The sequence below is a fragment of the Mirounga angustirostris genome, unplaced genomic scaffold, assembly GCF_029215605.1.
Source record: "Mirounga angustirostris isolate CCGP_5_RB_7025 unplaced genomic scaffold, mMirAng1.0.hap1 SCAF_15, whole genome shotgun sequence".
NCBI lineage: Eukaryota > Metazoa > Chordata > Mammalia > Carnivora > Phocidae > Mirounga > Mirounga angustirostris.
Window position 1 is genome coordinate 42462180 of NW_026991723.1, and position 24308 is coordinate 42486487.

The 24308-nt window shown below is 38.6% G+C and overlaps 1 protein-coding gene across 15 annotated transcripts in view; it reads right to left on the reverse strand.

Annotated features, from left to right (window-relative positions):
• Window positions 1-24308, reverse strand: part of BNC2 (basonuclin zinc finger protein 2) — a 433411-nt gene that overhangs the window by 305245 nt on the left and 103858 nt on the right. For 4 of the 15 annotated variants that reach the window (XM_064579729.1, XM_064579727.1, XM_064579731.1 and 1 more), the window contains exon 1: window positions 5356-5493. The exons of 5 other annotated variants lie outside the window; for them this stretch is intronic. In XM_064579729.1, coding sequence (XP_064435799.1) covers window positions 5356-5388 — 33 coding nt within the window. In that variant the 5' untranslated portion in view covers window positions 5389-5493. Of the gene's footprint in view, window positions 1-5355; window positions 5495-24308 lie in introns of those variants that run through there. 6 more of the 15 variants (XM_064579714.1, XM_064579712.1, XM_064579715.1 and 3 more) reach the window with 5 other exon arrangements.

Consider the following 24308-nt stretch of genomic DNA (forward strand, 5'->3'; position numbering starts at 1 on the left):
TATGAGTCAATTGTCAACAGTGACTGTACCTTTACAGCTAGCTATTACCCACTTAAACTCCCTCTAAAATTTGCTAGCCTCTTGATTTCTGAAGTGGCACTCAGTGCCTCAGTCAAGCTGCCTGCTCAGCTCCTGACCTTCCCACTAATGGCTGTTATTTGTGGGAGGCTTAAGGACACTGTCAATAGCAAGCTTCCTCCTCGCTCCTCTCAGGCTCTGTTGTATCGCTTTGCCTGCGTGTTCTCTCTCGCCTGCCTCTTTGCTCTCCCGCTCTCCCCCTCCTTCCTTCCTCTCTCCTTCACTCCCTCTTCCTCTTCTTCTAGCCCCCACCCCTTCTTTCTTTCAGTCCTCTAGTCCTCTTCTTTTCCAGATATCATTCCCCCAACCCCCCGCCCCAACCACACACACAGACACACACACAACACAAAAATCAACTGGCATGCAGCAGCAAGCACCTGCAGTAATAGACTCTTTTATTAAAACTGTTATTCTGCAAGACTTGAAATTCCCCGTGGACCAGGCCATGTCAAAGCCGATATAATTAACTAGAGGCTCAGCAACGGATCAATTACCAGACAAGCAAGTGATAGTGAAATCAATGAAAGATCATCAGCCACATTATCAGTGTTGCAACTCATTAGGGCAAAACTGAGAAATGTGCTCAAAGCGAGCCCAAGCAAGGTGGCATTACAAAACAAAGGGCTAATTTGGAGACCCTGCTGTGAACAATCTGTAACAGAATTAGCCTTTTTTCCCCCTAAACTGCACAGCTCCGTAACTAAATGTGACAGACTGAGAGAAGCAGTTTATTAAGACACCAACCCCAAGTTTATTTAGTTCATAAACTCTCTCCTAGAAAATCAATACAGTCTGTACAGGGTTATTAGGCTGACTAGCTAATACATCCAAATCTGGTCTGCCCAGCCAGCAGTCTTCTGACAAAATGCTACCCAGCATAGGCAAACTGAGCTCTTTCAGATATCAAGGCTTGAGGTTGCTCTAGATGAAACAGGTCTGCAATGTAACTAGGACCCGCATATCAGTGCCAAGGCACAAGCCTCAAAAGCACCAGGATATCTTTCTAAGGTTTAAAATTTTTCACAACAAATCCATCATACAGTACACTGCACTTGCTAAATGGATCTGATAAAACAAAATTTTAACTGGTTTGTAAGACTAGTTTACAAAGAGGACAAGCTTTATAAGAGACAACAGTTAACCCAAAGTCTTAACGATAAATGAATCAGTAAACTAAAACAAAACCTCAAGCGTATACACACGCTGTGCTTTGCAGATTTTAAATTTGGAATATTCGTTATGAAATCAGGTTTTGAAAATACATATTAGACTCCTCTAGAAGTCCCCAAGATACATGATTTGAACTTGCCACTCACTGCCACACATAAACACAGCATGTAGAGTCTTTGATCTTAGGCTAATTTTCTATCTAGCAAGAAAGGCACAGGTTACAAAAAATAAACCTACAAGGCACAAAGAGGACTTCTGAGTTTGTCCAGTGGCTCGATAGTCTGTAGATTATGGAATAGTTGTCTGGAATCGTTTGGATTAAAGTTATTTAAGGCTGGGCGAGGGGGGTGGAGGTAGGCATCACTTCCATAGTAATAACTTTGTACTGCCCTGATTCCAAGTATTTCAGGTTAAAGAACTACAAATATTAAAGGCTATGTGCTGGCATTCCCACATTTACTGATTGTGAGCGGTGGACCATGGAATTTAAGAATACACCAACTAGGTCCAAATGGCAACCAAATTATTGAAGACATTATGGGAATGTGAATACCTCCACCTCACAACAACACATAGCAGATACACACAAAAAGTAAGAAACTCAATGCAGTTTACAATGTCAAAACAGACTGGAGAACTGTCAGAAAAAAACAAAGACAACAATTTTTGGAAGTGAATTCTGATGTTCATGATTTAAAATGTTTTCACATTTAAAATGTTCCAAGAAAAGGATTACACTATTAACATGACTTCAGTATACTGGCTCTAAGACACTAAATCCTAAACTTCAAAACAAAAGTCCTTATTTTCACAGGACTTTATTAGAATTCAATTTATAGATTGCCACAAATAAACATTTTTCCTCTAATTTTTGAGCTGGTACCTTAACAAGCATTTCATAGCTCATGTTTTTGAGTAATCTGTAAAAAGTTAGATACATATATATATACACATACATATTCTAAACCTATGCTATAGATGCTAATGTTTTTTTTTTTTTTAAAGATTTTATTTATTTATTTATTCATGAGAGACAGACAGAGAGAGAGAGAGAGACAGAGGGAGAAGCAGGCTTCCCGCGGAGCAGGGAGCCCGATGCGGGACTCGATCCCAGGACCCTGGGATCATGACCTGAGCCAAAGGCAGACGCTTAACCATCTGAGCCACCCAGGCGCCCTAGATGCCAATGTTTTAGATAGTAATTAAAAGTTGTAATTACAGAGACATTATATTTTTTAAAGGCTTTTTGCATATAACTACACACTGTGCATGTACCCTCAATGAGATCCAATTAGTTGCAAAGAATTTGCATTTCAGTTAGTATGGGATAACAAGACTATAGGGAGGCACAATGCAATTCCACCAGCAGAGTAAGAAAGTGTGTTCTTTCTTGTTAGCTCTGTAAGCAATAATTCCCACAACTGACTGTTTAAAATGTTACTGATCTTTTCAATATTTGGGTATCGAGGTAGGTTTAAGTTTTCCCTCCATTAAAAAAAAAAAAGATCACAAGTTGGTGCAAATATCAGCCACAATGAATACACAGAAACAAATGAACAAAGGATTTTGTTTTGTGGGTATGTTTGTGGGGGGGGGGGGGTTTGGTGGGGAGATATTGCATACTTTTTCTTTTCCTCTTAATACTTACTGATAATTTCTTTTAAAAGCACATTGCTTTCTTAAAATAAGTTCCATAATGGGAGGCAGGGCAACCTCACTGGAAACAGTTCTATGTAAATATATATGGTTTTGTGATGCAGGCCTGTAGTTAGTACACTGAGAAAGTACTCAAGGATTTTCATTTCTTCTAGTTATGTTTCCAACAATGTAAATCCTAAGCAAATATCAAATAAATGTATAATTTATATATACAGTATAACAAGCATCTATAGGACTTCTGCTGGTTCACGGAACAATACCTGTAATTCCCTGGGTTCAGTTCAGCAGCTGTTAACAGATTCTGTAATCTGTAATGACAGTAAACTGGCCTTTGCTCTTCTTTTATTCACTATTCATTTTCAAGGCTTGGTTAAGTACAGAGCTGGGTTAAAGATCAGTGGTTTTTCATGTGACACATGCTGGTATTCATCTAATGGCTTGTCAAGACAAAACTGTCCCTGTTCTTGCCAAAATAATAAAAATGACGCTCCACATCGCATGACAATCAGCACTTCCTTATGGCAAAACAACTCAAGCTTTTGTAACTCATTTACTTTATAGAAAAAAATTTTTAATAACTGGCTGTCCAATCCTATATGTGGAATTAGGTTGTCATTCTCAAAGGAGATTTTTTTTTTAAAAAAATGTTACGTATGAAAAAAAAAAAATGTTATGTATGGCCTCTCTTAACTCTAAAGCAACATGTAAACTACTTTCTGATCAAATCAGACTTTACCATATAAAAATAATGCTGAAGCTACAAACTCGTATGGCATTAAGGAATATAACTTAATATATGCAAATTATGCAGAAGCAGCAGGCTGGGCCCAGTCACAGAGGTGGGGGGAACCAATTGAGGAAATGTCATTTTTCTTGAGAACAAAGTATGGGACTTGCTTTGCAACATCTGTTGGGCTGTGTGAAATGTTAACAGATGTCTTAAGTGAAAAAAGGAAGAAGAATTAATAAAGGAAACCTCCTCTGAACAGATAATCCACCCAAATTTCCATATTCCTAAGGAAAAAAGTTGACAGCAACTTTTTCCCCTTGTGAAACCTGCCATCCCCACTTTATTGTGTAAAGTTTCATTTTCTATGTGAAGTTAAGGGATAAAATTTTTTGACTCACTAAAAGAATAGACAAAAAGTAAAACTAACAGTTATTTCAACTGAGGTTTTCCCTTTGTGAATAATTATAATCTAAGCTGCCTCTTTGCCCTTGAGTCAAATATGTAATTTGATGGGAGGACAGTGAAAAGTTCACCACCTCCCTAAAAAAAGAGCCACACAAAAAAATGAAATATTACCCTACTGTGCCTGCATGTTGGGGGAAAGGAAGGAAGAGAAATTAAAAGGTAGTTCTTAAGGTAAAGTTCTAATATGAACAACATCTCTACATATTAAGGCGTCCATCGTTGCAATCGGGATTCACCTATCATTTATACCTACATCCCTGCATTCTCCACACATTCCTACTTTCCTTCCATTACTAGCCTAGTGTTCTACAGCAGTATAACCCAATGATCATTAAGAAAACTTCTGGAATATACTAGTTGGATCCTGGTATTTAAATCTTTTTTTTTTTTAAGATTTATTTATTTGAGAGAGAGAGAGCACAAAAGCACCTGGGACAGAGTGGGAGGAAGGAAGACAAGCAGATTCCCTGCTGAACACGGATCCCAGGACCCTAAGATCATGACCTGAGCCAAAACCAAGAGCTAGACACCTAACCGACTGAGCCACCCAGGAGCTGGTATTTAAATCTTAAAAAAATTGGAAAACTTTTCTTTCTTAGTAAACAGTTTTCATTCATGTTTCAATGTATTAGATGATCTAGCCAAACATGAATGAAGCAGCCTTGAATCCAGATTAAAAAATGATGCGTACATACCAACTACTGAATCTAACCTAGTGTCTGCTTATATATTCTATAAATCTTCCTCTTTGGAGAGATCTCTTCTATTGCTTATGCTCTTAAAAACTCAGGACGTAAGCATGGGTTAACAGTCCATGGATTACCTAGTTCAAAACGCAGTTAAGGATCTTTACAGATTCAGGTGAAGGAAGAAAAAAACGTGTTGTCATCTCTGATTGCCAGTCTCAACCTCTCTCTCTCCTCTATGAGATTCTGCTTTAAAACTGTTATGTGTTCCTTCGTGTTTACAACTACACCTTCTCCAGATGGCTCTGGCAGCCTGGGTTGGGCATTTCAACATATAGAAACCTCAGCCAGAATAGCCGGAAGATTTCAGGGCACAAGATCATGGTCCAAGTTGTAAGTAAGACATGCAGGCATGCTTTTGGTTTTTGGTTAGTTTTTGGCCAAAGCATTGTGGGTGCTAAATGCTCTGCTGTGTACTCACAGGAATACCACATCAGAGCCTATGACAAAAAGTAATAGTAGTAAGTGCTATACCAAAAACAAAACAGAACAAAACTGATCACTTACACCGAGGGAAAGCTTGTGCACTGAAAACATCATTATGTGACCACAGACCCAAAGAGGAAAAGATGCCTCCTAAAATAAAATTTGAACACAAATTTAAATCAATTTAAACAGTGGCACAAACACCCCCCTTAATAAGCAAATAATATCTAAAACCTTCATCTTCTTTATTATTATTATTATTATTATTATTATTATTATTATTATTATTATTGCAAAAGGGAGAATCTGTTCTGGTTGACACTTTCTGTACCAACTAGAACAACCAACGTGATACAGCATTTGCTGACAGCCTAATCAGGGGCTCAGTTTCAGAAAAACACATCAAGGATATACCAAAATGCCATAATCCCTTGATATCCTATGAGAAATTTAAAAATTAGAAGATTTGGGTAGGGTGTGGTAGATGAGGTAGTTTATAATATATTAGGGAAATGATGAATACTTACAATCAAGATGTTTGCAGATGCAAAAGCATCTGAAGTCAGCATGAATCTTAAACCTCCAAAAGATCAAACATTTTACCTACCCTGTTTTGGCTTAAAAAAAAACCGAAATGACTTTATATGTCTTCTCTCAGGTCAAACATTGACAATGGCTTCTTTCTACCATAACCTAAAGTCAATGTTTTATGAGAAAATCTTCTAGAGGAAAAGAACCAGCGATGTATTTCCTTAAATGAGTATTAAAAAACAGGCTGGGGAGCATCCAGTGGAGAATTACTTCTGTATGACCGAAAAAAGTTGCAAGGATTGTAAAGATAGTATTAATTTCTTCATTTACTTCCTTCTAAAGTCTATGGATGAGGAAGCTTGCAGCCCCACTGAAGAGGTCATAATAATAGTTTAAATTACTGTCAGGAAGGAAGATTGAGACTCACAGACACCCAGAAAATCCAACACTGTTTTTAGAGTTATCATAGAAAAAAGCAACTCTATTGATGGTAACCCCTTATATGAAATTCACAAACCCAGAAAACAAACATAAAAAGTGAAATCCTGGGGCCCTTGGGTGGCTCAGTCAATTAAGCAGCCGACTTGATTTCAGCTCAGGTCATGATCTCAGGGTCCTGGGATGGAGCCCTACTTTGGCCTCCTGCTCGTTGGGGAGTCTGCTTGAGATCCTCTCCCTCTCCCTCTGCCCCTGCCCCTGCTTGTGCACACACACACTCTCTCTATAAAATAAATAAATCTTTAAAAAGTGAAACATCAACATACCTGAAGTTCCAAAATCTTTGTAAAACCACAGACTATTTTATATTCATACATATTTAAATAGAAATGTTGGACTAAATTTGAATGACCCTGAAGACAGTTTCCAAATTAAGAAACCCAGAAGATGTCAGAAACTCAGAAGAGCAAGTTAAACATAGGAAGAATTAACAGTGGCTTAAATATGTCTAGTACTGACCTTCGGCTGCAAGAGGCACAACGAAAGCTTCTAAGGTACAAGTAATATTCTGTATCCCCATCTACCTGGTGGTTCTGGGTATGGTCACTTGGTAAAAATCCATCAAGCTACATACACGTATCATTTGCACACTTAAAAAAAAAAAAAAAGGAACGGGAAAGAAAGAAAAGGAAAAACAAGAAAAAAGAACAGCATGGAAGAGAAAGGGAAGAGACAAAAGACCGCAGATATTTATCACAGTCAAAAATTAATCAAGTAACTGCCACTATGCGTACTGCTTGCAACAGTTTCTTCAGAGGTAAGAAGCGTTAGCCATCAAGTAAATACCTGAGTTTCACAGAATGAGGATGAATGTGAAAGGCAGTAAATGGGTGGGAGAAAGAATAATTAGGTGAGAGATACCTTCACTAGGCAGTACAAGAGTATGAGTGTATCCAAGTGGCTTAAATGAAAAAGAACATCCTACACAACATAGGATCCTGCATAGGGCTTGCGGGTTGTTGCTCTTTGAGCCTGTCCTATGATCTGTAATTATGACTACTGGGGGGTAGGTAATTTGGGGTGGGCACAGAATGTGCCCATTCAGAAATTGGGAAGGAAATTACAGATACCCTGAAAACAGCATTACTTGGAGGTACGGAGTATATCAAGACAGATTTTTCTTACTACAAATATAACATACTCCTCTGACCCACCCAAACACATCTTAAGTGTTCCAGTCCCCAAGGCTGACAGCAGCCAACTGTTAAATAAACAAACCCTGGGCAGAATGGAAGTAACAAAGAGGGAACAACTGAGTAATTTGCTAATTGATAAGGGATACACTTTTACCCTGACTAGCTATATTTCTCACTCACTTTTCTTCCATTTATTATAAAGAAGGACATTTTAAACATTTTTAGCCACCTCTAGGGAATACTGATCAAAGTCCTACTTGCCAAGTACAAGAAGGTGTGGGGAACATGAAAGTTAAGGCATAGTCCTTGCTCACAAGAAGTTTACAGTCAGTACAGAAGATAAGCCATGTATAAAAACAACCTTAATAAAACAGAACGTGATAAGAGAAGCAGCAGCAGAATCCCACACGACTTGGAAAAGGAGATTCCTTCCAGCTGGTGTTGTAAGAGAAAGTTTCTAAGCAGAGGCAGCTTTTGTGCTGGAACTGAAGAACCGATACTATTCCTAGAGAAGTGATCTAATGTGCCTGGAAGATAAGGTAGGATCTATGTAGAGCAACGAAAGGGACTGACTGGTCAATAAGAACTATTATTACTGGAAGGGACTTATACTCCACTATAAAGAGTTGCTATTTATCCTGTATCCACCACCAAGTCATAACTGCTGAAAGCTTCTCAGCAGCAGCAGGGTATGATCATTACTGTACACACTAAGATTCATCTGGCAATGGCATGACAGACAGACTGAAGTGTGAAAAGACAGAAGCAAAGCCACCAATTAGGAAGCTGTTATAATAATCTGGGTAAAATGATTACAGGCACTAGGGCTGGGGGGAAAAAAGCAGATACAATATAGAGATAAAACCCAGGGGACAAGAATGACTGAGAAAACCGTGGGTAACAAATGAGAAGAGTCAAAGATGACACGAAAGTTCTAATATTCTGAGCATGGGAAATGGTAGAAGTATCAACAGAAATGGGGATGAACTAGTTTGTGGGACGCTAAGTCTGAGCTCAGGTTGGGGAAATAGATCAAACCAATGACAAGGCAACTAGAAAACTTCAGAAAACAGATTGACACTGGAGTTATCAGATCTGGGAGCCATCTACAAAGAAGTGACACGTGAGGTAGAAGAAGGCTGAGGTTAGCATCTTGGGAAACACCTATTCATTGGGGGAAGAAGACAGAAGGAGCAGTATTAACAAGGGCATTATGACGGTCCAGTGTTCTGTTGGTTTTTGCTTTTTAAGATTTTATTTATTTACTTGACAGAGAGAGATAGTGAGAGCAGAAACACAAGCAGGGGGAGTGGGAGAAGGAGAAGCAGGCTTCCCACTGAGCAGGGAGCCCGATGCCGGGCTCGATCCCAGGACCCTGGGATCATGACCTGAGCCGAAGGCAGACGCTTAACGACTGAGCCACCCAGGCGCCCCAATGGTCCAGTGTTCTGAATGACAAGAAGTCAGAGTTTAAAGAGGTAGAGTTTTAAATGTTCTAAAAAAAAAATGCTATATTTAGAGTATAGTAAAACCAAACATAGTAGTAAGTAGTAGTAAATATAGTAAGAGAAAAACAAAATGCATGGGGATGATAAACACCAAAATCAGAGTAATTCTGGAGCATGGGGGTGGGTGTTGGGGATGGGGCTTCACATGTATTTTTACATTCTAAGTTCTTATGTTTGGACAAATGGGTGTTCATTATACCGTTCCTCTTATATATCTGTGGTTGTAATATTTTGTAATTATATTCTGTGTCCTAAGAGAGAGCTCTTAATGGACAAATTGGTATAAAAGTTAGAATTCAGACTATAAAGGAGTTAAGAAGTAAGCAAATTATAAACACGAGGAGGCAGAAAAGGCAAAATGTTTTTTGGAGAGATTTTGCAAAGCAAGCAAGTAAGAAAAAGGTGATCTGAAAAGTTTGCAGGGCCTGGAAGAAGTTGTGTTAGTGTGTTGATAGTTTGTTACTCGTTACAGGGGGAAAAAAATGTATCATAGGCAAAAGGGACAAAGCCAATGGAGAAAAGGATATTGAAGATCTAAGCCAGAGGGAAAATGATATAAAAGGGTCCTAGGAGAGAATGTGATCAAGACCACAAATAAAAAGGGTGCCCCTGAAGGGAGAGGGAAAAAAATTTTCTCAGAAACCAAAGGTAATCGATAGAAAAAAATTCTGCCGTTAAAAAATATATGTATTGAGAGTGCTTGTGTCAGAAAGCCAATTTACTACCCATCTCCCCAACTAAATTCTCCACTGGTTGAAAAGGAAAGAGTTTTCTCTATCTTCGGTAATCCGGGGCCTAACAGAGTGCTTAACACACAATAAATGCTCCATAAATGACATCTGCATAAAAGAAGTGGTCATCTCAGAAAACAGTGACAAATCAAGGACTGGTGGGAAGAAAGGGTTGGGTCCAACTGGAGAAGATAAAATGAAACTCTGAATCAGTGAGAAACGAATCAAAGAAATGGCAAGTAGCAGAAGGGATTCAGCCTTGGTTCCCACAAACTCTTGAGAAATTACAAGCAAGAGGACTGGGTTCAAGAAGTGTAGCTCAGATTTCCCACTTTCGGAAGCAAGATACTTAGAACCAGGAGGGAGTTCTTAATTCAAAACTGAAAAATGCCTTGCTCCAAAACATACACACTAATAGGCAATAGCACATCGTAAATCACTGCCCTTATAAGGCATTCCTATAGCACATAGTTCTTATAAACTGAAACACTGAGAAGTGGTTTTTGGATGAAATTATTTAATATTTTACTTAGATGTCCCCTGATTCTAGGTGTTTCCTATGTAGTGTTTTTAAAATGTCTGTGAACATATTCCTGACTAATGAAATTCACCAAAGGGGATGGGGCTTCACATGTATTTTTACATGTGAAACAAAAATCAAAAATCTTTATGCCATGTCACATACATGATTTGCATGAAGGAGTGGGAGATGTGGAAGAATGTCACTTCATTAACAGACACAGGACGGAGGAGAGTGAAGCTCCTCTCCTTACTGCCTGGTTCGAATCTCCAAGACTGCAATTGTGGTCCAAGTCACGCCAACCCTTTGCAAAATTAGTGAGGGCTGCATTAGCAGACCTGGGCACTCCGCGTCCAGAAGCCCTCTAGAGAGCAGGGAAATGATGAGTTCCATCACCTGGCCAACATCAGCAACCACCAGTCACCTCAGGGACTTGGACAAAGACATTCATCCGCTCCGCTGGCAACCACTACAGCCTGCGTTCCTAACAGAGTCCTTTCTGTGAGGACCACTGTCTAAGTGACCTGTCATAGAGCTTTATAAAGCAGCATTAATACTGTGGGCCAAAATGAGATTGATCTTTGAGCTTCGTGGTCTCCCGTTGTCAACGGTGCATTATAAAACCAATACTAAATACTTTATAAACAGGTCTCCCTACAGTGTATTAGAAAAACAGTGCATATTTCATGCCCCATAGTTAGGTAGCCACATATCCATCAGACTAATAAATTATTTATTAGGTGCTCAAAAGTGCAATAAGAGTCAATAAACTAACTTCTGAATACTTATAAACTACTATTTCACTAGAAATTGTACCTGAATGAGAGAACTAGCACACTAACTGAATGGGGGCCTGGAAATAATCCAGCTCTCTCAAGTGTACCATCAGAAGGAAGCACAGACCTTATGGGTGAGAAGAGACAAAATTGTGTGTCCTGAAAAAGAGTCTGGGTTATTGAATTTACACAGAGAGCACCACCCAACCCCATGTTCATTTCCTTTCTCTTCTATATAGTTTTCTCTAGTCCTACCAACCTGGAGACAGCTCAGGAAAATAAAAATTGGTGGAAACACTTCGAACATACCCTGAATCAGTCCAGATGACATCCACCAGTAATGGTTTACACTTGACATCTCCAAAGAAACTAGACAATGGCTTAAGTGCACAAGGTTTCTGCTATCTGTATGGCATGTAATTGAACATTTATGAATCTAACATTTTGTGTAGCATTTTTTGTTTTCAGCTAAAGCACCCAAGACCATAGATGCCCTATGACACAGTCCTGATGCCCACTCCAACATCATCAGGCACCTCTTTCCTAGTTCCACCCCTCTGGAAAAGGACCTTCTGTTCAAGAATGTGTTTCAGCCCTTCACGAAGGAATTCTTCAGCTAGGAGTTATTTCCCAAACTATCAGAGGCGTGGACCTTTGTGTAGTATTGTGGGTGCCCTGGTTTCACATGTTGGCCACATTAATACTGGAGATCAAGCATCTGTAACCCACAGCTGAGTGAGCTCCAGCCCCAAAGCACCCGCAAGGCCAGTGCCAATGCAAACCACTCTTCCCATCCCACATCTGAACCACACTGGTTTTCTCCAGGAGCCAGGGGATGAGATACAGTTCTGAAAATGAAGGTTTTGGGTTCTTTCCATTCACATGATGGGTATAGAGTGTTGAGAAGAATACTGCCAGAGGGACTGGCTCTTTTTTTCTCTCTCATTCCACACCAAGTGAATAAACCATAAAGAGGTTTACGTGTCTAATGGTGTTCCAAAATCTCCCAGGGGGAAAACCTAAACGGATAAATATATAGATTCTTGCACCTTGTTTTCCTTTTTTCTCCAAGAGTCTTATGGTTTTACCCCCATAGGCTGGAGTGTTTAAGGTTGAAAAACATTTTATGTGAGTAGGAAAAAAGAAGTAGAAATAAAGGAGAAACATGGCAGAGACCTGATTTCACATCACTTTCTCAAAGAGATCTCCCCCAAATCCCAGAAATAATGAAAGAGTTGATGTAAAAGGGTAAGACAAGACTAGTTGCTTGTATTACTTTCGCTACTACAACCACCACAGCTAAGATGATTATTCATATTAATGAGTTTGGTATGTAGACAAACTATAAAAGATGCAGTCTCTGACCTCAAGTACTTATCTCTGTCTTTTGGGATTTACTCCTCCTGCTAGATTTACTTTTATTCTTCATACCCTTGCCCAGAGGAAGTGATCATCACTCAGGACTTGGAGCATTTCCATGGGTGGGGTTTAACTATGGCAATGAGAAGTGAGGGAACTTTTGCCCTTGGACAGAGACAATGTTGGCCCCACAGCTCAGGATGTCTCGTCTGTAACAAAGAGAAATATAAAATCCCTGTGAAATTTTACAATGGCCTCACTAAACTTTATCAGAAAAATCTTATAAAGTGTGAAAGCGTATAGTATTCCAGTGCTTTATCGCATCAAGCACACATACACACAAACTGTATCACTGCACACAAATGAGCTAACATCAGATGATGATCTCAACCCACTCTTTATGTTCGGTTATTTATGTTTTGTGTATGTACTTACAGCATATGTAGGAGAGAGATCCATGGACTCAGTTTTGCCGAGTGGTTAAGTCCCCAAGTTCTACAGTCTTGATTACTTGGGTTTGAATACCTGTGGAACTTTTTATTAAATATGTGACCTTGGCAAGTTACTTAGTCTCTCAAAATGCCCAAATTCCTCATGTATAAAAAAAAAAAAAACTGTTCACCCAATTGTGAAGATTAAATATTTTGATTAGGGCAAAAGGTTTAGCTGAGTGCCTAGAACGTAAGCATTCAATAAATATTAGTTGCTACACATACATATGTGTGTAAAGAGAGATTTCAAACTATAAGCCACAGGCCAAGTTGTTTTGCTTGGCTTCCTTGCTGACGGTGTATGAGAATGCATGTATGTGTGCTTAATTATTGGCCAACATGTTAAAAAAATCAAGACGTTTTAAATTAAAGTATGGCTTTCCAGCTGCTGGGGACGTAGCAGGAAGAAGCGAAACATGGAGGTTCAGGGAACTAAAGACAGTGCGACAGAAATCTGTGTTCCTTCCTGACAACATTCTGTGGCAGTGGACCAGAAGCTACTCTTTTCAGCAGTATTCACAGATGAGCACAGTCTCCACCACTCCTCGTTGTCTTACACCCCAACCGTTTTCCTCAGTTCCATGACTTGCTGGCCACTATGGCCGTTTGAGTTTGTGACTCCTGGCTATCGGTTACGCCTCATCAACCTGACACACATATATGGAAAATTCACGTACACATAAATGAAAGTCGTATTTAAAAAGAAAATGTCGGGCGCCTGAGGGGCTCCGTCGTTAAGCATCTGCCTTCGGCTCAGGTCCTGATCCCAGGGTCCTGGGATGAGCCCCGCATCGGGCTCCCTGCTGCGCGGGAAGCCTGCTTCTCCCTCTCCCACTCCCTCTGCTGTGTTCCCTCTCTTGCTGTGTCTCTGTCAAATAAATAAATAAAATATTTTTAAAAATTAAATAAATAGAAAATGTCAAGTACCAAAACTATTTTCTATTATGTCTACCTCTGATAAAAATAACAATGAAATTCATTATGTTCCCTTTTGCATTTCCCTAAGCCCTATATATTATTGTATTTATATTTATATATATAAATAGTCAGTAAACCCATTACCTGTCCCTTTTATCAGGGCTCTGCTACAATGAGAGACACAGGCTGTGTGACCGCTATTAAGTTATTAGTGGTTCTCAAACATTTTTAACCAGTGGAGACCTCTTTAAAAAATAAATTCATACTAAACATACAGGACAGAAAAAACACAAAGCTTGGGCCCCTTGGCTTCCAGAGTCTGAGATACCTTCGCAGAGCTGAAAGGCTATACCAAGAAAAGTCTGGAAAACTGATCTACTCTTACTGCTTTACTATGCAAACAAGGAAACAGAGGCAAAAATAAAAAAATGAGACAGTAGAGAGCCTGGACCATTTTTTGAGGCCTGTATCTAACTGCTTTTACATTAGTTCAAAGCAGTGGTCCAGGGAATCTAGCAGTGTGTAAGAAATACTCTATAGACTTATAAGAACAGACTATTCTACTTTCAGGAATTGTGCAAGTCAGTTGACTTCACCCGGGCAACTTGAAATCAGCCATGGTGAGAAGACTTACACCACGGTAATCAGCAAATGCTACAAATCAGAGCGCCCCTGCCCCATAAACCAGTTTTTAAACATTTACAAGCACAACACTAGTTGAGATTCTGACATCTGCCTATTGGGCATCTTCATATGGTATATGTGATCATGTGTGTATCTTTGTACTTCTTTCTAGAGATTTGAGGATTTTGGTGAAGGGTATGAAGAAAACGAAACCAGACACTTAAGAGTTAAAGAAAATAAATCAGTGCATAAGTCTGAAATGCTTATTATGTACAAGGCATTGTGATAAATGTTACAAAAGATACAATTACAGTAAAATCTCAGCATCCAGAGCTCTTACGAAATTAATCGTTTTAGAAGGACAAAGAGGCTAGGGAATGTTACTTTACATTTATTGAGCACCTGTCCTGTGCCAGGAAAAGCATAAAATATTTTTTTCATTTGTTCTTCACAGGTCCTATAAGATAGGTATTATTATTTTCATTTTGCCAATAAGGAAGTTGAAGCTAAGAGAATTAAGTCACTTGGCTAAGGTCTTAAGTGTCAAAGTGGGGATTCAAAACCAAGTTGGTCTGATTTCAAAACATGTCTTCACCACAATATCTTACAATGCCTCTCAAGGTTTCTGCCATTTTAGATAAGAATTTTCTTAAAAGGTGTTGTATATCCACCCCTTTTTTAAACAGGGTAATTCTTGCTAATTAAAATTTTTCATTTTGTTTTTCTTGTTGTTTTTAAGGATTTTACTTTTTTTTTTAATTTTTATTATTATTTTTTTATTTATTTGACAGAGAGACAGCGAGAGCAGGAACACAAGCAGGGGGGAGTGGAAGAGGGAGAAGCAGGCTTCCCGCCGAGCAGGGAGCCCGATGCGGGGCTCGATCCGAGGACCCTGGGATCATGACCCGAGCCGAAGGCAGACGCTTAACGACTGAGCCACCCAGGCGCCCCTAAGGATTTTACTTTTAAGTAATCTCTACACTCAACATGGGGCTCGAACTTACAACCCCAAGATCAACAGTTGCATGTTCTACTGACTGAGACAACCAGCTGCCCCATAAGATTTTTCATACTGAATATCAAATTAAAATGTAGTGATACCTTCAGGGCTTCTAAGGACTTGGTGGGGGGGGGCGGCTCTGTTACTGGAGGGGAAAAAGATCTCTGGGAATGCTCTATTTTTTAATTTAAAAATTTACCATTTTGGGATGCCTGGGTGGTTCAGTCGGTTAAGCGCCTGCCTTTGGCTCGGGTCATGGTCCCAGGGTCCTGGGATCTGAGTCCCACACAGGGTTCCTTGCTGAGCGGGGAGCCTACTTCTCCCTCTGCCTGGCTCTGAATGCTGTTTCCCCTGCTTGTGTTTTCTGACAAATAAATAAAATCTTTAAAAAAATTTACCATTTTATCCTTTTGTAGTTAGTTATAATTACTTCTTATATCTCAATATCTGCCTTCTTCCCACTTCAAGAATTTGCTATTTTACTACGAACCTTTCCAAAGGAATATTAAGCAACTATTAACAAGAATGAACTAAAGCTATGATTATTGATAAGGAACATCTCCAAATAAATCATAAGAGGCAAGATATAGAAAAGCAAATATGGTATACTACCATTCATGTCAAAAAAAAGAAAGGAGAAAACTTGGGGGGGTGGTAATAAATACTTCTATATTTAGACTAAGTGATTTCTGGAAAAACTTTTAGAAATCTGGTAAATAGAAATTACTTCTGAGTAGGAATGGGAAATCTGTTTTCTCTATACACACTTCTGTACACTTTTCTTACTTCTTATATTATTATATATTAGCAATTAAGAAAAAATAAGAGTTTTAGAGTTTTCAGGTTCTAAGCAAAATGTGGGGGGGATGACTTTCTTAGAAGTTTGATATCTAAGCGTGTATGCTTTGTTATATCTCTTCAGAATCTTCAAAAGCACTGCTTTTCCTGGTTCTCAAATGTGCTAATATTTGTAAGGTGTTAATATACAAGACAAGAGTCTCTAATTTCACCTGACTTATAGTGAAGTAGGTGATCACACATAAACACATGAGTTTTTGTAAAACATATAAATAACTACTCTCTCTTACTAAAGTAGAAATGCCACAAATCAGTATTTGTATTATCCAGATAAAATGCTTCCAAGAGCAAAATTTGTTCAAAAGAAGTTTATGAGTTGAGTTTCTTGAGCTAAGGAGAATATCAAAAGACAAAGAGAATATTCCGAATGGGTAACGGGGCCTGAATAAAAGTAAGTGTAAGAAAGCACTGTTCCTTAGGTAAACGAAGAATGTTAAGCAGGAGATGAGATTAGAAAGAGGATATACAGGCACACTGTAGAGGCCTTGAAATTTAGGCTTTATGTTTCTGAACAGAAAAGTTAAATGTTGGAAATTTTCTTTTGTCTAGGAAGTGTGCAAGATGTATTAGAAAAGAGAAAATTCTGAGTCAGAAGTGTTCAATTAAGGGATTTGTGTTGTATTCAAGAATGTAAGTTCCAAGGGCAAGGAAGTTTATAGGTTTTTATCTGTTTATACCACAGGATTCTAAACACCTGACCCTATATATGGTCAGCACATCACAGAACATGAACACCTAAACACAAATTTTTGGTTTGGTTTTTTTTTTAATTTTGTTAGTGTTATTTTTTTTTTTTTTAAATCTTAAAGAACTGATGCCTAATAAATTTCAACTTTCAGGGAAAAGAAGGAATCAATGATAATGTGAAGATTTCCATCAGGAAAAATGGTGGAGGGACCTCCTAAGACTAACATTTAATTGTATGCATTAAACATAATTTGGTATTTTACACATACATGTACTGTATGGTTAAAATATTTCTACAAAAAAAATATTCTCTGGGGGCACCTGGGTGGCTCAGTTGGTTAAGTGTCTGCATTCAGCTCAGGTCATGACCCCAGAGTCCTGGGATGGAGCCCTGCATCGGGCTCCCTGCTCAGCGGGGTGCCTGCTTTTCCCTCTTTCTCTGCCCCCTCCGTCCCCCATGCTTGCTCTCTCTCTCAAATAAAATCTTTAAAAAAATATTCACTGAAGTTAATAAATGTCTAAACACTGGAATTATGTTCTATCCTTGATTCTCTACCATGCATGCCTGACTGGCATCTCATCCAACAGCATATGGCTTCACCACGCACTCAAAGACTGACCATATTTCCCTTACAGCACCTGCTACGTTTGCCTTTCACTATCAAAATGTCATACATAGGCTATACATTTGACAAGGCAATCATCTATCCAAGACAGATGGGCATGGGTATCCCTCCAGAATGCCTGGCTACCTAATCAGTAAATACAAGTTCTCTCTCAAACAAGCTTTAGAACCTGCCAGATTTCTGCAACTGAATATCCTTCTTACTTAGAACTCAGTATTTCTGATTTGGACCATGATAGTCTCTCCAAAACTGCTGCCTACCACATTTCACATTTTTGTTAATGAACAATGAAGCCTCCCAACCATTAAGACTTAAAAGCAAACTCATGTCTGTTCGACCTCTATATTCTTACCATGTTTGGAACACTTGTATTCAGGGGTATTTAAGAAGATTGGTTGAAGGTATAAGCACATGATTAATAAATGAAGGATCACAGCAACTTTCAGGAGTTTGTATACTAGGGAGAGAAATTCAGAAACTCAGCAGCTATGGCAAGCATTGCTAATTGAGAACAAAACTTTTTTTATCCTCCTCACCCACCTTGGCCTCTCAAAGTGCTCACCACCAGTCACTCAAAATTCACCCTCAAGATGAAATATATTTGTCATCCCTGAACTATGCCTTTTTAAGTTCTAACCTGGTATTATTTTAAGTTTTTTCAGGTAACCCCCAAGGAAAAAGTTTAAAACACTGATAAGGTCAAAACTAAATCCAGAACTACGAACTTACTTATAAAATATTCTTTCCTTTTGCATTTATACTTGGTAAAGATACCCATACATTGTGAGCATTGGAGTGCTGTGTGAAGAAATGTAAAATAAAGAGCTCAATCTTCCTCTGTGGTCTCTTCAGCATACAAGTGGTAAATGCCTTCAAGGAAAATGTGGCACCGTATCTAAGAGATCAGCTATGAAATCTCTCAAAAAAAGTCCATCTCTGTTCTCTTTTCCAGACATCCCCCTATCTCAGTTTCCCTTTCACTGCAAATTTATTTTTCTCGGAATAAAAATAAATAAATATCAAATACTATGGAGACACTTGTCCAAACAGCACACAAGTAATCATATAAAAATTGTAACAATCTTTCCAGAAATAGTAACTCAATCGAGATGAAGTCCCAAGCACCATACTATGTATATATTTTTAATAAATTTATTTTTAAGTTATGTTTAGTCTGATGAAATCACTAAAAGATCCAATTTTAATGTAGTGGGGCTTAATTTCTATCTGAAGACAAAATTAACTGCTCTGTGACATTTCTAAGAATTTTAAAAAATCAGATCTTTTAAGAAATAAGAGAAAAGATGATAAACTTTACCTTGTCACATTTTGCGGCAAAAAGAAAAAAACCCAAAAAACCTAAATGGGAAGGAATTACATTTCAGAATGTAAGTTGTTTTGGCTCTTTTTGTTTTGTTCCATTTTGTATAACTAGTGCCTGAACATGACGAACAAAATACAAACTGCTAGGAAAAATAGGAGGGTACAATATTTTCAAAAGCTTGCACTCCCATCTTGGATAGTACCAAGTCTACTGCTTTAAATACAATTAAGTATTACCTGAAACTGCAGCTTCCAGGCACATTAAAGACTGTGTCTTCACAATATTAAAACAACTGATCAATGAAGTCAATGTGTTTGGGGGCAGTAGTAAGTCAAATGAGATGTCTCATGCTGCTGTAGACAAAATAACCAACTGACTGAAGCTGTGAATTAGCAGTTTCGTCTTAGAACTAAAATTCTCATGCAGTCTTAGAGAACAAGTCATTTTTACAAATTACTTGGCAATCATGCATTTCAAAGACAGCCTCTCAAACGGCCAGATTTTTTTTTTTTAATTACAAGTTGTAATCTGTACACTTTCTTTCTTTTCTGGATTCTATCCTTCTCTAAACCAATGCATACCGTCGACTAAACAAAATCTCAACCATCTTTTCTAAAAAGAGAAAGAAAAAAGAGAGTCTAATAACTGGCCCTCTCTGTACCATAACAAAGACATAGCGGGAGGAATATGAGCTGGTAACTCTGCCAAAGCTAAATGTATTCCACATGGTTAGTGGCCAGTGAGCTTTGAAAAGGGGGGAGAAAATCTGACACTTAACGCTTCAACATGAACATAACCTACTAGATCCACTCTCTATTATGATTCCAGATACACATCTTAATAGTGATTAAAATGTATGGAACTGCACAGAGCCTAATATCAGGAAGTTTCCTTGTCCCGTAATACCATGTGAACACCCCAGGTCAAATATAACATGACCACTAATGGTCTGGAAGCAAAGTAGATGACCTGAAACTACATATTTTATTTTAACAGATCTCACAGTCTCCTCTTTGAATGGTTGTGGGACCGACACAGCAGAATTTGAACATTAACAAAGGTTGTTAAGATAAAGCTTAATCCCAAATGTGTTAGCATAAAACTACCTACTTCAGGAGATTTTAGAGTATGTTTTATTAAATCCTGAAATGCATGTCCTGGTAAATTTCTGTACAAATCTGATTTACAAATTCCACCGAAAATGTGCCACAGCTGGCAGAATAAATTACGACAATAAATCATTATTAAATAACTGTAAATCTTTGTAATGACATAATGCCTAACTAAAAAAGTATGCAGAAGTGAACATCCGGTAGAAGAAAAGCACTCTTCACACAAGAAAACAAATTACAAAACTTACCATGCCAACACCACAATATGATTCAGTGACTAAACAGGGAAATAAAATTCACATAAATAGTACTTAAATCTGCACTGGAGTTGTGTTCACTATTACATCAAAACGAATTGTTTGACAAGGGGCAATGGGCTCAAGTCTCTGACATTAGCGTTCACACTGCCAAAGGGCAAGTCTTACACATACATCTGCATCCAATATTTTGCTAGACAATAAAAACATACCCCAGGTATCCATCAGCAAGTCCAGTTTGCCTCTTCTCTAAAGCTTTATAAATATTCCATAAAAAATAATCTGTTTTCCCACTACCACACTCCCCCCTCCATGTAGAATACCACCCTACTTCAAAGTAAACTTTTCGAAAAATATATGTAATTATAGTCTTCTTGATTGGAACAGATGGATAGTTACAATAATCCATTACTTCAGATGTCACTTGAAGTGAATCACTCCAAACGTCCCTGCCTTATTTAGATCTCTCAAGCCTCCATTTGTCAAAGTGCAGACACTTGGTACTTGTGTTGCAACCAACAAGGCACAGTGCTCCAGCCAAGATGAGCTCCAGCAAAGCGACAAGCCCCAAAGTGCTGGCTTAGAGCATGTGATTGTTTCTTTAGCCTCTCGGGAAGGGTAAATTATTAACCGACACTTTCACAGCAGAAAAACTGTCTAAGATAAACCCATTAAAACAGTCTACCAAATATTTCACACTGTCAGTTAGTAAAATCTTTGTCCAAGTCATTACTGCCCACTCTTGTCTGTGTTTATATTTCAGTTCATAGTCACTACTCTTCATAAAATGAGAACATGTCTCTGAATGGCATCTCTACCTGTTTTTCTGTTTGCCAAACCCCAGGTGGCAAAGTGTCTCTCAATAAGGAACCTCTCTGCCTTTTCCAACAAGTGCAGAATTTACTAATACACGATTCAGGAAAGTTGCTCCCAACTCAACACCTACAAACTGAGCTATCCAATAAAATAAAGGGCAAAAATGGTTTCTATTTTAGTGTAGATCAAAATACTCTTGCCAATATGAATAGGGAAATATTTTTCCCCTATATTTCATTTTCTCATTTGTCCTCAATTACAGGTACAAAAAACAATCCCGTTTTCAATGTGCAACAACTGCTTCATAAAGATCGTTATTAAATGCATCTACCCAAGAAACACTTGGGCCCCACAGTGATGTACAGTTGACCCTTGAACAATGTGGGGGTCGGGGTGCCGATCCTCCCACCCTCCAAGCAGTAGAAAATGTGTGTGTAAATTCTGACTCCCCCAAAACCACATTCCTAAAAGCCTACTATTGACCAGAAGCCTTACCAATAACATAAACAATCAACACATATTTTGTAGGTTATATGTATTATATATTGTATCCTTACAATAAAGAAAATGTTACTAGGCTAAGAAAAAAAATATTAAGAAAATCATAAGAAAGAGAAAATACATTCACACTACTGCATTTATCAAAACAAATGTGCATATAAGTGGATCTGTACAGTTCAAACCATGTTGTTCAAGGGTCAGCTGTATTTCTTCCCAACAAGATACTTCTCCCTTCGTCTCTACTTCCATCTGCACACAGCCATTCTCTGCATCTTGCTGACCCTCAGGGGAGAGCAAAGATTGTGCTGTGGCCTCAAAGCCTGGCACATTCCAGACCCAATAAATGAACTAGTAAAAGGATACCTAACTCTGTGAAGGGGAATAAACATCTAAAAGAAACTGAAAACATTTCCAAATAAGCAAGAGTTCAAAAAGAGAGCAAGGCAGCATGCGAAGGCACACGGACCCAAAAGGAGAGGGTGGAGAACATGTATGGGCACAGGAAAAGGAGTCAGGAGGAGACCCGAGAGACTGAAGAGAATGTACAATGTACAAAAGCAGTTTAGCTTACAAGAGTGTGTGAGCTAAATTTTCAGCTACATGACCTAGGAAAAGTAATCAAAAAATGAAAATATTGACCACTGCTAAGATTATATATTCAGTACCCAACATTTAGGGTCATCTACTTAGGTTAACTCCATGATTATATAAGCAAAGACATGACTTCCGCTTTTCTTCCTTACCCTACCTCCCATTTTTCTAGGCAATCCAGTCTACTCCCAGGCTTGAGTTACCAACTGATCTTTGATGTCCTCCAAATCCCTATCTTCAGCCTAGATTGCTCATACACTACAAATATATTTGACTGTCTACCTATCACCTCTAGGGGAATGTCTAATAGGAACCTCCACAAGTGTTGATCTAGGACTCCTCAAATGTGCTCCTGCACCAGAATTGAGCACCTCATTAAATGGCACCATTGACCACCGAGTACTTGGAAAATAATTGTTTTCCATTTATAAAAGCCCCAAAGATATTTTATCTTCCTTGGAGATATAGTGAAGCTCAGTCCTTACATTAACCTTTGGAACAGAGATAAGTCTCTAGGGATCAAGTCCACTCACGAGTTTTCAGTGTAGAGATATCTCCAAGGTCACATGCCAGATCACCTCAATATGTAAAAACAAACCTCTAGAATTAGCTCAAGTGTCTCTCATGAGATGTACAGAACATCCTCACAAGGAGCAGCCTTTTTTCTCTCAAGAAGATGAAACACTAATGCACTTTGTTCTGCTTTGATGTATAAACTGTGAGATTTTCTCCCAACTTCTTAGTCACTTCTGTGTTATCTTACATGCATATAAATCTATTAATGCCTCCTCGATAATATATTGTGTTCTTTCTCTTCTGGGTTGTTAAGAGTGTCCCTTTTATTGGCAGGATTATTTTATTTCTGCAATAATCTCTCCCTGCCCCTCTGAAAACCCACATGCAATCTCCACATAGCTTCTAGTTTTGTTTTGTTTTGTTTTAAAGATTTGACAGAGATAACGCAAGCAGGGGGAGTGGAAGAGGGAGAAGCAGGCCTCCCGTTGAGCAGGAAGCCCGATGCAGGGCTTGACCCTAGGACCCCGGGACCATGACCCGAGCCGAAGGCAGACACTCAACGACTGAGCCACCCAAGCGCCCCCAAAGCTTTTAGTTAAACTCCAAAATAATCTCTGATCCATCTACTCTACCTCTGTGGCTACCACCCTAAAACAGACTACATCTTTTGATAGTTAAAATAGTCTCTGACCTCAGCTTTTCTTGCATTTACTTTTTCTCTCATCCAAACCATTCTCATCCAAATTACAGCTGATTTTTCCAAACTCCTTTCAGAGGACCCTACAGGATCTGACCTCTGCCAACCTAACCAGCTTTATCTTTTGACCTTCACAATGACCCCAGATTTTTAGTGAGCTCCATCCATTCTCTCATCACTTTTAAGCCCTTTCCCAAACCTTCAGAGATGGTTTCTTTACCTGGACTAGAGTAGGTTATTATCCATTCCTATAGCACCCTGTACTTCCTCTCAGCACTTGTAATTATTTAATTTCTAACTTCACTTTCGGTCAATAAGCACTATGATGGCAGAGCTCTTTGCATCTATATCCCCAGTGCAAACAGAATCAATAAATACTTCTGATTGAATGTCCCAACTTATTAGCCAGTGAAAGTAAGAAGCAGCTTAAAAGTAATTTAAAAGTAGGTAGTTTTACCTGCTTTATATGTATTTATGCTGATCTCAAATCTCTTGCTATATGGTATTATATCTTAAAGTTTGTTGTTTGTAACTAATAAAAAAACCCAAAAAAACAAAAAAACATTACCTGAGAGATTAAGACTCCTCATAACCACTGTTTTCTGGCCACTCCTAGTGCCCCACTTACTGAGAGAGAAATGAACCCAGTTACACCCTGGGGTTTGAGTCCAATAAGCCCTTGAGCAACTCCTTGACAACTGCCAGAAATGTGAGATACATTTGTCAAAAGCTTCGAGACACTTCTTCAGACCTAACACAAGCATTTATGTTCCTAGCTTTCTTCAAGTCCCTTTCTCAAAACTCCAATGTTAACAACAACTAATGCAAATTTTGCCCTAGTAACTTTATTCATTGTTCTCAACATTTATTAAATGTCTACTATATGTTCCTGGTACAATGGTAGTACTAGAGAAAAAAAAATCACAGTTGCAAAGCCAAACAATTCATTGTTATTTA